The 13,723-nt window shown below is 50.7% G+C and overlaps 1 protein-coding gene across 2 annotated transcripts in view; it reads right to left on the bottom strand.

Moving 5' to 3' along the window:
- The window catches only part of NCAPH2 (non-SMC condensin II complex subunit H2), a 153,802-nt gene that overhangs the window by 124,617 nt on the left and 15,462 nt on the right, over positions 1-13,723 (bottom strand). For both annotated transcript variants that reach the window (XM_088444426.1, XM_088444419.1), the window contains exon 4: positions 11,150-11,205. In XM_088444426.1, the coding sequence (XP_088300552.1) occupies positions 11,150-11,205 (56 nt within the window). The remainder of the gene's footprint in view (positions 1-11,149; positions 11,206-13,723) is intronic.

Genomic DNA, 13,723 nt, shown 5'->3' on the forward strand with positions numbered 1-13,723 from the left:
ATACATTTTAAAACCACAGTGTATAACAAACAGTAGAACCTAGACACGCTGCTCTGACACAGATGTATAATGTAACTTAATCCAGATGAATCAGAACGAATATTTATCTGGGAATCCTCTGAAAAGCATAGTCTAGTTAAAATTATTTTCAACTTAGTAAGTTTTCAAAAACAATTAGCAGAAGTAGTCTGAAAAGGAGCTGTGCACATTTGAAGCACTTAGTATGCTCCCCTAAAAAGTGTGAAAGATAAAATGTACGTGAAAAATTGATTAAGGGAATCTTTGTGTGCTTTTAAATAAGTATATTCAATGCTATGCAGAGACACATAGGCGAACACCAACTAAGAGGCAATGCCTCATTTTCACCACAAAAATACTCTACTCATCCCTAGTTTCTGATCAGCCAAGTAAGACCAAAAAACAAGAGGAACAGCTGCAAGGACAGATGGAATGCATTCCTGGGGGGGCTGTTTTATGACCCCTTTAGCACTGAGAAAAAGGAATTTAATAGCAAATACCAAAAATGCATTCATACATAAATAATTAATGAGTGTTATGGTAAGAACTTACCATTGTTAACTCTTTCTTCGAAGTCCATGGGGTCCACAGGGAGACCTTGGGGTGTTGGTAGTGGATCAGGACTCCGGGAACCACGCAGTTAAAGCTTTACAGCTCCCAGGATGCACTGGTTTACACTCCCTATACCCCGCCCCCAAGCCAAAGGCAACTCAGTTTGTGACAAGCCAAAGGCCGGAGGAGGATAAGAGAGAGAAGAAAGACTGGAACACGCAAGACTCACACTCACAGAGAAGGAGACAGAAACAATACCCATCTTAAGCCAGATGTGTCAGGGCGGGTGCCCTGTGGACTTTGAAGAGAGTTAACAAAAAGGTAAGTTCTTACCATAACTCATCTTCTTCAGGGTCCATAGGCTCCACAGGGAGACCCAGGGGATGTCCCAAAGCAGTCCTTTTAAGGGAGGGGACGCTCCTGCGCCAAGAGGAGAATCCAGTGCCCAAAAGGAAGCATCCTGAGAGGCGAAGGTATTAAAAGGCACAGAGCATGAGAAAGGTCTGGACAGAAGACTTACAATGCTGAACAGCCGAGGCGCCACGGCAAGCTGCCCATGATTGACCCAAAGAGAGTAGAATGAGCAGAAACAGAAGCCAGAACAGGAAGGCCTGCCGTCATGCAAGCCTGTGAGATAGTCATACGAAGCTATCTAGTCAATGTTTGTTTATTGGCTGGCCATCCCTTCTTCTGAAAACCATGGAGCACAAAAAAGGAGACTGATCTTCGGAGGGAACTGGTATGGTCCACATAAATCCTGAGGGCGCGGACCACATCCAAAGAGGCCTCACCTTCCGAGAGGTCCGGTGATTGAAAGGCCAGGACAATAATATCCTCATTAATGTGGAAACTAGATACAAACTTAGGAAGGAACCCAGGGCGAGTGTGAAGCACAGCCCTGTCTTGGTGAAATATCAGAAAACGGGAGTGACAGGAGAGCGCCCCCAAATCTGACACCCTTCTGGCAGATGCAATCGCCAAAATAAAAGGCGTCTTAGCTGTTGACCACTTAAGTTCCACTGAATCTAGTGGTTCAAATGGAGGACCCGAAGAACGGTCGCTAAATCCCAAGGAGTCACTGGGGACAAGGAGGTTGAATCTGGAGGACACCCTAGAGGAAGGTGTGGATATCCGGTAGCGGAGCAAGTCTTTGTTGGAACCAGAGCAGAGACATGTACTTTTAGTGAGGCAAGGCGGAGTCCAGTATCCAAACCATCCAATCCAGAAGGGCTCCCAGGTGAATCACACTGAAGAATTCAGAAAGGACTTTTTCCAGTTGATTAACCATCCATGCTTGTGCAGGAAAGCAATGGTTAGCTGTAGATGAAGCACTTTTGGGGATTCTGCTAGGAGCAGGTCTTCCAGATAAGGTAAGTCGAACACACTGACCTCGTAGGTGGGCCGCCATGATAGCCATAATTTTGGTAAACACCCGCAGAGCTGTGGATAGTCCAAAAGGCAGAGCCTGAAACTGGAAGTGTTGCTGTAGTATAGCAAACCGGTGATGTGAGGGCGCTATAGGTACATGTAGGTATGCGTCCTGAATATCCAGAGATACTATGAAGTCCTCAGGTTCCATAGCTAGTATGATGGAGCATAGGTTTCCATCCTGAACTTTAGCAACCTTAGGAACTTGTTCAGGGATTTGAGGTCGAGGATAGACCGATGAGACTCATTCGGCTTCTGAACCAAAAAGAGGGTAGAATAACCACCAGTCCCTCGCTGAGATAGTGGGACTGGCCCAATTACCCTTGCTTGCAGCAAGGACTGTATGGCTTTCAGGATTTGTAAGGCCTTGTTCAGGTCTGAAGGAGGGCCTGTGTAGAAAAACTGGTGGGGAGGAGTCTGAGAAATTAGAGGGCGTACCCTTGAGAGCACTTCTCTTACCGAAGCATCCGTGGTGGTTTAATACCAGCACTGAGCGAACTGAAGTAGTCAGCCTTCCACTCTGGGATATCCCAGAGGGAGGCCCGTCCCAGTCAGGCTGCGGGTTTATCCTCGGGTATTGAAGCAGGGCGTCTGGTGTTCCAGGTCTGCCTGGTCCTGGGTCTGGCGGCCCTAGCGGAAGCTGACTGCCTAGGAAAGAACTAACCTTAAGGCTTTCCCTGAGGACAAAAGGACCTAAATGATGCAGTCAAAGGCTTAGTAGAAGTAGTTGCTGAAGGCAGAAATGCAGTGTGATGCTGCCAACGCGGTTACAAACTTGTCAAGGTCTGGGCCAAACAATATTTCCCCCATCTAGGCCTTTCTTGGAATCCGCATCTGCCTTCCATGAGCGTAGCCACAGGGTACAGCAGACAGACACAGCCGAGACTTCTCCAATATAGGAAGCTGCATCCCGAACGTGAGCAACAAAAGACATCTGATCCCTAGAAGCATCTGAGGGAAAAAAAAGTCTTCAAGTGCGTCAGCTCAGATCTCTACAGCTATGGTTTAATGGGCAACATGAAAAAGAGTATATCAATTTCAGGCACGCTTCCACTTATCCTTAGGATCCTTAAAAGGATGCAACTGTAGGAATACGCAACGTAGCGCTTTTCATTAAACGCTTAACATGTGAATCCACCACAGGGAGAGTTCCTCATTTTGCACCATGAGCCACAGGACAAGGGTAACTTGATGTCAGACGTCCTTGTGGTTGAAACCACAGGCGGTCCGCAATAGTGACCAGAACCTGAGAAAATGAAGCAGAATAGGGGGGGGGGCCTGCAGCACATAATTTGCATGATAGAAGTATGGGTGCAGATGCCCGTTTGTTACTCTTGCCTTTGCTAGACATAGCTGCAGAAAAATATGAGATATGGTAAGAACTTACCTTTGTTATCTCTATTTCTACGAAGTCCATAGGGTTCCACAGGATACCTTGGGTATAGGTGATGACGTCAGGCATCGGGCACCATAGAGTTAAAGTTTTCCAGCCTCCCAGGATGCACTAGGGTCCCACTCCTATACCCCACCCCCGAGCCAAGGCATCTCAGTTACGTACCAAGCCATAGGCGGATGAGAGAGAAAAAAAGATCTGGACACACAAGAAACACATTCTCACCAGAGGGAGACGGAAAAACCGGTGACCAGAGCAAAGCCCATCTGCAGCACAGGTGCGACAGGGCGGGAGTCCTGTGGAACCCTATGGACTTCGTAGAAATAGAGATATGATATGGTAAGAACTTACCTTTTGTTATTTTCTACATCAGGGTCCATAGGGTATCCACAGGATACCTTGGGGATGTCCCAAAGCAGTATCCTTTAAGGGTGGGGACACTCCTGTGCTGAAAGGAGAATCCGCCGCCCGAAGGAAGCATCCTGAGAGGCAAAAGGTGTCAAACGCGTAATACCTCAAACAGGTATGGACCGAGGACCATGTGGCAGTCCACAAAGGACCCACAGACCTAGTGGAATGAGCCCTTACAGAGGAAGGAACCGTAAGGCCTTCATGAAGATAAGCTTCTGAAATGGCCATACGAATCCAGGCCGCCAAAGTTTGTTTTGAAGCAGGGCAACCCTTTTTACAGAAGCCATAGAGGACAAACAAGGCGTCTGACTTCCTAAACGAAGAAGTGCGCTCAACATAGATCCTTAAGGCCCGCACAACGTCCAAAGTGGCCTCACCCACTGAAAGATCGGGTGAGTTAAAAGCCGGCACAACGATTTCTTCGTTGATGTGAAAGCTGGAAACAACTTTAGGAAGGAAACAGAGTGCGCAGCACCGCCCTGTTCCTATGAAAAATCAGAAAAGGGGGTCTACAGGAGAGAGCCCCTAAGTCAGAAACACGTCTGGCCGAAGCAATGGCCAGAAGGAAAATTGTTTTAGCTGTCAGCCATTTGAGGTCCACTGAACCCAGTGGTTCAAACGGTGGTCCCTGGAGAGCCCTCAGGACCACAGCTAAATCCCAAGACGCCACCGGTGGAACAAAAGGTGGCTGAATTCTGAGAACACCTTGCATAAAGGTGCGCACATCAGGGATTGCAGCAATCCTACGATGAAACCAGACGGACAGGGCAGACACTGGCACCTTCAGAGACGCAAGGCAAAGCCCATGGTCCAGTCCGGCCTGCAGAAAGGCCAACACTCCAGCCAGACGGAACTCCCGAGGGGCATAACCTCTCGGTCGACACCACTGGAAGAACGTATGCCACACATGATGGTATATTCTCGCGGAAGACTGTTTCCGAGCTCTTAGCATGGTTCGCACTACAGAGCTGGAAAAACCCCTGGACCTTAACATGGCCGTCTCAACAGCCACGCCGTCAAAGACAGCCGAGTCAGGTCCGGGTGAAGACAGGGACCCTGTGACAGAAGGTCCGGTCGTAGAGGCAACCGCAGAGGACTGTCCACGGACAGACCCTGAAGGTCTGAGAACCAGTGGCGTCTGGGCCAAGCGGGAGCTATCAACAGAAGCATCCCTCCTTCCTGTTTAAATTTCCGGATTACCCGCGGAAGAAGGGAAAACGGAGGGAACAGGTATGCGAACCGGAACGTCCACCGGACGGACAGAGCATCCACCAGATACGCCTTTTCGTCTCTTGTGCGAGACCCGTACACCGGCAACTTGTTGTTGTGCCGGGACGCCATGAGATCGATCTCTGGAAGACCCCACCTGTCCACCAGCAGCTGAAAAACGTCCGGGTGCAGGGACCATTCCCCCGGATGAACGTCCTGGCGACTGAGAAAGTCCGCATCCTAGTTTAGCACTCCCGGGATGAATATTGCTGATATGGCCGGGAGATTGCGCTCCGCCCATACCAAGATTCGGGACACCTCTACGAGAGCCGCCCGACTTCGGGTTCCTCCCTGTCGATTTATGTAGGCCATGGTGGTAGCGTTGTCCGACTGGACCTGCACTGGGTGACCTTGGAGAACCCGATGTGCCTGCTGGAGAGCATTGAATACCGCGCAGAGCTCCAAAATGTTTATTGGAAGCTCCGTTTCTGCCTGAGTCCACCTGCCCTGGAACAAGTGTGGACACGAGACTGCTCCCCAGCCCCGAATACTGCCGTCCGTTGTCAACAGGATCCAATTCGCCACCCAGAACGGACGACCCTTGTTGAGATGGGTCGTCTGCAACCACCAGGCTAGGGACAGGCGAACCTCCGGAGTAAGCACCATCGTCTGCGATTTCAGAGACTGAGGCATTTCATTCCATTTGGACAGGATCAGGTGCTGCAGAGGTTTGGAGTGAAACTGGGCATATTCCACCATGTCGAATACAGACACCATGGAACCCAGTAACCTTATCGCCAAGTGCAGAGACACCCGGCAGCTCTGCAGACAACTGCGCACCCTCAACTGCAAGGCAGAGATCCTTTCCCCCGTCACAAAGAGCCTTTGCTGTCCGGAGTCCAATAAGGCTCCGAGGTGCAGAATCCGCTGAGACGGGATCAGGGTGGACTTCTGCCAGTTTATTAACCAGCCGTGCCGTTGAAGTGCCGCAATGGTCAGGTCCAAGTGGCATAGAAGGAGCTCTGGAGATCCTGCCACCAAGAGAAGATCGTCCAAGTACGGTAACATGCGGACTCCCTGCCGCCGCAGGGAAGCCGCCATGACCGCCATCACCTTGGTGAAAACACGTGGTGCTGTCGCCAAGCCAAAAGGCAACGCCCGGAACTGATAGTGGTCGCTGCGGATTGCAAACCTGAGGAACTGTTGATGACGTATAAGAATAGGGACATGCAGGTAAGCCAGAACGATGGACCGCAGGGTCTCCATCCGAAACTTCGGCACCCACAAAGACTTGTTGAGAGCTTTGAGGTTGAGAACCGGACGATACGACCCATTGGGTTTCTGCACCGAAAAGAGATTGGAATAGAAACCCTGGCCCTTCTGGGAGAATGGAACAGGCACTATAACTCCAGCCTGGAGCATAGTGTGCAAGACCTTCCGCAGTTCCAAGGCTTTGTTCCGGTCTGATGGCAGACCCGTGGTGAAGAATCGAGACGGGGGTCTGTGCCGGAAGGAGAGGGCGTACCCGTGAGAAACCACCTTGAGAACCCAAGTGTGTCGTGGTGACTGGCCAACACTGGGCGACCTGCAGCAGGCGGCCTCCCACTTTGGGATCCCCCAAAGGGAGGCCCAGTCAGGCCGCAGGCTTGTCATCTGGCTTAGGGGCCGGACGCCTGGTACTCCAGGCCTGCTTCCGGGGCTTGGCCGATTTTTTGGGGCCAGCCTGTCGGGGAAAGGATTGTGCTTTAGGCCTACCCTGGGCCCTATAAGGCTGAAAGGATGACGTACCTGAACCGGAAGGGACGGCAGCAGACGGGAGACATGCAGATTTGGCCGCCGCCAGTGTGGCCACAATTTTGTCCAGGTCCGGACCAAATAGAACTTCTCCATTAAAAGGCAACGCTTCCAAGCCCTTTTTGGAATCAGCGTCCGCCTTCCAAGATCGCAACCATAAGGTGCGACGAGCAACTACAGCTGCCGAAGAAATCCGAGACGCCAGAGTACTGATATCTAAGGCCGCTTCGTTGATAAGTGGCCGAATCCCGGAGATTGCCGATCAACTCCGTCTGTTGAGCCAAACAGTCGAAATTGAAGGACGCCTCCAAAGTGTCAGCCCAGCGCTCCATAGCTCTGGCAACCCAACAAATGGCCATAGCCGGCCTAGCTGCCCCCCCCCCCGCAAGGGATAAACGGAGGCAGATCTCCACCTTGCGGTCCGTAGCATCCTTTAGGGAAGACATGGATGGCATGGGTAATGTGGCACTACGGACTAGGCGTGTCACATGAGAATCCACCTGTGGAAAAATAATTATCCACGAATGGATAAGCCACCGCCAAACGCCTCTGCGGCTGGTATCGTTTGCCAGGTTGTTTCCACGCCTCCTCTAAATGGTCCACCAACTGACCCGAAAGAGGAAACACTGTGGCGTCACCCTTAATATCCTTAAAAAAGGCATATTTAGATTTGGACACCGGAGGATCTTCGTCCTCAATCACCAAAGCTGTGCGGACTGCCCGAATAAGTCCAGGAATATACACCTTGGACCTAGCGTCCGCCTCCTTAGTACGGAGAGGTTCCTGGTCCGAAAGATCCAGAATTTCCCCATCAGACATCCAGTCGTCATCCTCATAAGGAGCAGACATAGACGCCACCAGCCGATTATGTGGCCGCAACACAGACTCCCCTTGTAACATCAGACAAGTGCTGTACAGAACTAGTCAGGGAATTAATCCACGCAGGCTCCTGAGAGACCGGGGGAGGGGAAATAGGGAGACTGTGGGGTACCATCAACTGCCTCGGGAAAACCTGCATGGGTGACAACACCACTGACTGCTGGGACAATCCCATCTGTGAGAACGCGGGCTGCGGAGCTAACTGGCCCACCAGGGTTGTAAGCGCCTTGGCGAAACAAGCCCAGGGCGGCTCCTGTATCGGTGCTGACACAATAAATAACAATGCCGGCAAAGCCCCTCCGCGCTACCCTCCCCCTCCGCTATAGGTACTTTACACGTAGTACACTGAAGCTGGAGAGGAAAGTCACTCTCAGACATGATGGAAAGTATGTGACCCCTCTCACCAATACCTTGTTAGTATAGCGAGAGACCACCCTGCAAGCACCGCACGGGCTTTAGCAGAAAGAACAGGGACAGTGATAAGGCTGACAGTAAGAAATTAAAAAGTACAGGCAGCAGCGCTAGCACAGTCACATACAATGCAAAGAAAATCAATTCCTGCACTATCAGCGCTGATAATCAACTACGCAGACACAGAGCCTGGTAGGACACAGCGCTGCATACACAGACCTGAACCACACGGAGGAGAGGTATGCCGGGGGACCCAGACCGCGATGCCACCGCTTCCAAGCTTCCAGCAGCGTTCACCATGTGCTTGTAATGATGGCCACCGAGGAGCATAGAGGAGGCCGGCCTGGGGGAGGAGCGCTGCCACAGGGCCAGTCGGCCTGTGCAGAGAGGGCAGGCGCGCTCCCCTGGCATGCATTTATCCCCTGGGACGCCGCAGCGCTACTGCTCTGCCGCGGTCCGCTGTCCCAGGGGCGTAGTGGAAGCGCAGGTTAGTACCTGGCTCCACGCTGCAGCCAGTCCCCAGGGAGCCCCCTGCCTGGGGACTCTGGACCATGTTCAGCAGGGTCCCACCGCGGGACCCCGCTGCTTACCTTGCTGTCCCCCTTAGATCCGGCCATGGTCCGAAACATCTGGGGTCACAGCTAGCTGTGACCCCAGATGCCTACCAGCATCCCCGGATCGGTACCGGCGTTCTGGTACCAGCGGGGGTGTAGGGAAGACAGCATGGATGTCAGAACAGACTGTCCATGCTGTACTTCCAGATGTGCAGCCACAGCTGCATTGTAGAAAAACTTCAGGGGCTCTTCTTAGCCCCCCTCTAACAGGAGCATCAGACTCCGGCCGGGCACCAAACGAAACTGAGATTCCTTGGCTCGGGGGCGGGGTATAGGAGGGGGACCCTAGTGCATCCTGGGAGGCTGAAAGCTTAACTCTATGGTGCCCGATGCCCGACGTCATCACCTATACCCAAGGTATCCTGTGGATACCCTATGGACCCTGATGTAGAAAAGACGGCACACAATATGGCACTGGGTACAATGCAACCACCGTGTATGTAGGATACTAGTAGGAATGCAATATACTGGTCCGGTCTTATGCTTGGGTAAGCTGCAGGAGCACACAGCCCAAATATGGCACAGTTCAATGACCAACTGTATGTGACAAACCTCACAAAAACTTAGTTCTACATATGTCATAACAAAAAGGGAAAGATATATGCTGACAGTTGAAAAGAAAACAGACAGGCAACACTAGCAGTAGTGACATACAATGCAGAAACAACAACTGCAAACTGGCACTACAATCAACTACACAGACTCAGTGTCTGGTAAGCTATAGAGCTACATATACGCAGACACCAGGGAGAGGAATTTGGGGGGACCAGACCCTGCATATCCGTGAAAGTGCTATGGCTGTGCCTTAGAGAAAATGGCTGCCGGAGACCCCTGACGGGGTGTGGTCAGAGGAGAAGAGCAGCTCAGGGAAGCGAGACCACTGGAATAGCGCCCTGAGGGGAGGGGCCACTTTAACTGGGAAGCTGACATCCCCTTGCTGATTTTTTACCCACCGGGACACTGGTCCCCGCACCATGTGTAGCCTGGTGGTCTCTAGTGCAGGGATTCCCAACCTTGGTCCTGGCACACTGATCGTCCTGGTTTTAGTGATATCCATGTTTCAGCACAGGTGGTTAAATCAATAACTGAGGTACTAATTTAGTCACCTGTGCTCAAATATGGCTAACCTTAAAACATGGACTGTTAATGTGCCTTGAGGACCGTAGTTGGGAACACCTGGTCTAGTGGATCGCCGTGGCTGGAGCCTGCGATCCTGAGACCGGAGATATGACTGCTGCAGTACGGGTCACTGCAAGAGATGACCCGCCCTTACCTGTCCCAACATCCGGCTTGCAGTCTGGGTCAGTCTACGGGGCCGACTAGCAGGGGCCCCGGGATGCCCGCCGAGATCCCCAGCTCTATATTGGCGTTGCGTCGACAGAGGGGTGACGGAGCGGCAGTGCCAACATCCCGCGGACAGTCTGCTGCTGCGCGCACTAAGTTAGTAATAAATGAAATAATTAAATCATAAAATAAAAAGCTTTAGGGCTGCCTAACCAGCCCTCCCGCGTAATGGTGACGGACTCCAGCTGGGCACCAACGAAACTAAGCTTTTGGCTTGGGGGCGGGGTATAGGGCAGGGATTGACAATTTTTTCTAAAATCTAGGAGCCAGGATGAAAGTGTAGGAGCCAGACCACCATCCCCCCAAAATAATTACATGAGTGAGTGAGGAGCACAGCTGTGTGTGTTATGCAACTGTTATACACACTATACTAGTCCACAAAATGGTTGCAGTTTAATGGATACAGTAAACTGGAGGCCCACTCACTGCTCTGCACAGCTCCACTGCTCCACCCCCCACCCTCCAGTAATAACAGACCACATTTCACATAAAATAATGGTGCCAGAAAGTACAACAAACCCCCCCTCCAACCGTGGTCACGCCACTATCCCTCTGAAGCCGCTCCGCAATCCCTGGCCACGCATAGACCCTACTACCGGATTGCTCTATGCAGCCGGAAATAGGAGACAGCAGGCCAGGATGGAGAAGGAGCAGGCCGGGACGGACAGAGGCACTGCAGTCACCGCAGGCGACACTCAGCACATGCACTCCTGTGCATGATATGAACACTGCAATACTATAGGCACGAATCTCCGCCGAAGCTGATTAGGATCTGCTTCCTCCCTCACTGCAAAATCTAGTAGCCAGACTGCAAAATCTGGTAGCCATGGCTACCTGGCCCCCGGGACTTGTCGAGCCCTGGTATAGGGAGTGTGAACCAGTGCATCCTAAGAGCTGTAAAGCTTTAAATGCGTGGTGCACGGATTCCAGATCCACCACCTACACCCCTGTGGAACCCATGGACCCTGAAGAAGAAAAATCCTGTATCTGTAGTAGGGAGAACAGATGATTTGGTCCCTACAGGCTGTTAAAGCCTCTGCTTAATCTGCAAAACAAATACAAATGTGTGTTTTGAAGAAAATACGATGGTACTTACTTTTTATTTGATATAAAATCCAGAGCTTGATACACCAAAGTGTAAAGGTATTCCACCTGTGTATAGAAAATTAAGCTAATGAACCTAGATGTGATAAAAATCTAAATAAACAAAACTATATGTTTAATGCAGTGCTATTCTGTAAATAAATGTAAACATTCAAAAAGTTGAGAACAAACACTACACGGTAAAAAAGGAGATAACATTTATATCTCTTAGAGTGTTCATTGTTATACAACAATGCATGGGAAACTATTGGTTAACACAGGATTTTGGTACATACCGGTAAATCCCTTTCTCCAATTCCATAGGAGGCACTGGAGTTACACTGGAGTTATCAGTGGAGCCTGGCACTTTAAATTTATTTAGATTAGAAGCTGGCTTCTCCTCCTCTATACCCCACCCAACTCAGCTAAGACTAACCAAGCCCGATAGGAGACGGAGACAGAGAGACAGAGGCAGAGACACCAGGAGGAGGAACCAACTAGAAAGTAGTCCAAAGCCGCAAAGAAAGCGAAAATCACAACGGACTGCAAACATGCAGACACAACCAAAAGTAACAAAAATGTCCGGTAAACCAGCGCTGGATGGGCGTCCAGTATCCCCTATGGAATCGGAAAAAGGGATTTATAGGCAAGTACATGTAGCACCCTCTAGGGGATGGTATTGGTAAATACACCCATCTTATTGTTAAAAATTGCTATTGCAGGTACTGCATAGCAGAGACCCTGGGGATTGGTTTTCAGGTAAAGGAGGGGCTGGAGAGGAAGACACACAGAGGCTGTCAGGGGAGTGAAGACTGGGTGTGTAGCTGGGAGAGCAGAGAAAGGAGTGGGGGAGAAAGTACAAAGTTGAAAGGGAAAAGTTGGGAGGTAGCATACATATTTGGGGAGATCCAGAGCTGGGAAGCAGGAATGTAGCTTGTGCACCCCTGGCAGGGGGGAGAATGGCAGGGTCGTGGTGGATGCCACAATGCCCATCTAAAAGCCAAGGAGAGAGACTACAGAGATAAAGCATGTGTGAGACCACAGCCTGCAGTGTGAGCAGCCCAGTGAAGTTTTCAGCACCCATGAGAGGGGTAAGAGAAGTATGTGTTGGACAGATGGGAAACAGGAGTTTCCCAAGAGCTTTACTGTTGAGAAACAAGGAGTCCCTTATGCATAAAAGAACCCGAGCAGCCATTAAAGGAGGAGTCACTTTGGTAGCAGTGTGTCAACAGGAGACATTCCAGTAGGAGAGGGATGGGCTGCAGCTGAGAGCGCGATAGCTGCAATGGAAAAAGGTCTGGATATTGCGGTCCAATGTGAGAGGGGAACAGAGAGGTAGACTGGGTGTGAGACACTGTATATTGTCTTAGAAGAGAGAGTGCAACAGAATTTATGTGAGGTGTGTGAAGATGTGAAACTACAGGCACCAGCCAGAATAGGGCCAGGTGGACCTGTATGTGTAAAGTGCAAAGCATTTATTGTAACTGTGCTGGTGAAGAAGAGTGTGATGTAATGTAACCATATCCATAAGATTGTCATACACCATCTGACATGCCAGGTTTTTGAGATGGAGGGAGAGGAAAAGCTGCTGTAATCATATTCATCTTCTTTAAAGTCTCGTGCAGGAGGAAATAAATTAAATGTTGTATATTTTTATAAAACTTGGCTCCCAAGTTTTCAACAAGAACTGTTGCTGCATAGGTCTATACCTGTATCTATATGTGTTGCGCTCTCAATTTGAAAGGGCAGAATGCTCTGTGCTTCTTTTGGTGGCACCCCGCTAAAACAACCTGCAGGGTACTGTCCCCACATGCGGGCAGCAGTGTCCTGCGGGAGGGATAAATAGCAGTGCAACGGTCACCCCCAGTGAATGCGCCCGGCATCTATTCACAGAAAAGGGAGACCTTGGGGGCAGCCCGGCATGTCCGTAAGTGCCTGGCACACGCCCATGAGTGATGAGAAGGTGGAGCGCCAGAGTGCCCTTTCTCTAGGTCCGGCGCCAGACCTAGAGTGAACACTTTATGTGTGACTATTATATAGCCTGCATAGGCATAGACCCCCTTCTCAGATATTACCCACACCCTGGAGAGCTAGCCTGAGGCAATGGGAGGTGTATCACTCCAAATGAACCACACCGCACACTGAAGGGGGTTACATACCAAAATCCTGTTTTCTCCTTTTTCCACTAGGGGACACCCTAAAGCTTCCCTCCCTGGTGGGAGAGCGCTGTGACACCTACAAAAAACACTATGACCAAAAGCCGCAAATGTGTCAAAGCGACAGAAATTAATAAACGTATAAACAGTGGACCAAGTGGCTGCGCAACAAAGCTGCAATGCAGAAACACCTCTGCGAGCTGCCCAAGTAGTACCAACCGAGCGCATGGAGTGCGCCGAGATGGAGGAAAGCGAAGTCCAAACACTGGCAACATACACCTGACGAATCCATCGAGCGAGAGTCTGCTTAGAAGTCGGGCATCCTTAAAGCACAAAAAGGGAATCAGATTTGCACATGGGCTCAGTCTGGGCGACATAGATCCAGATGGCCCGAACCACATCGAGTTACGGGGGTCCACGTCCTCAAACTC

Source organism: Taudactylus pleione, unplaced genomic scaffold (assembly GCF_031769625.1).
Source record: "Taudactylus pleione unplaced genomic scaffold, aTauple2 ptg000019l, whole genome shotgun sequence".
NCBI classification, from domain to species: Eukaryota; Metazoa; Chordata; class Amphibia; order Anura; family Myobatrachidae; genus Taudactylus; species Taudactylus pleione.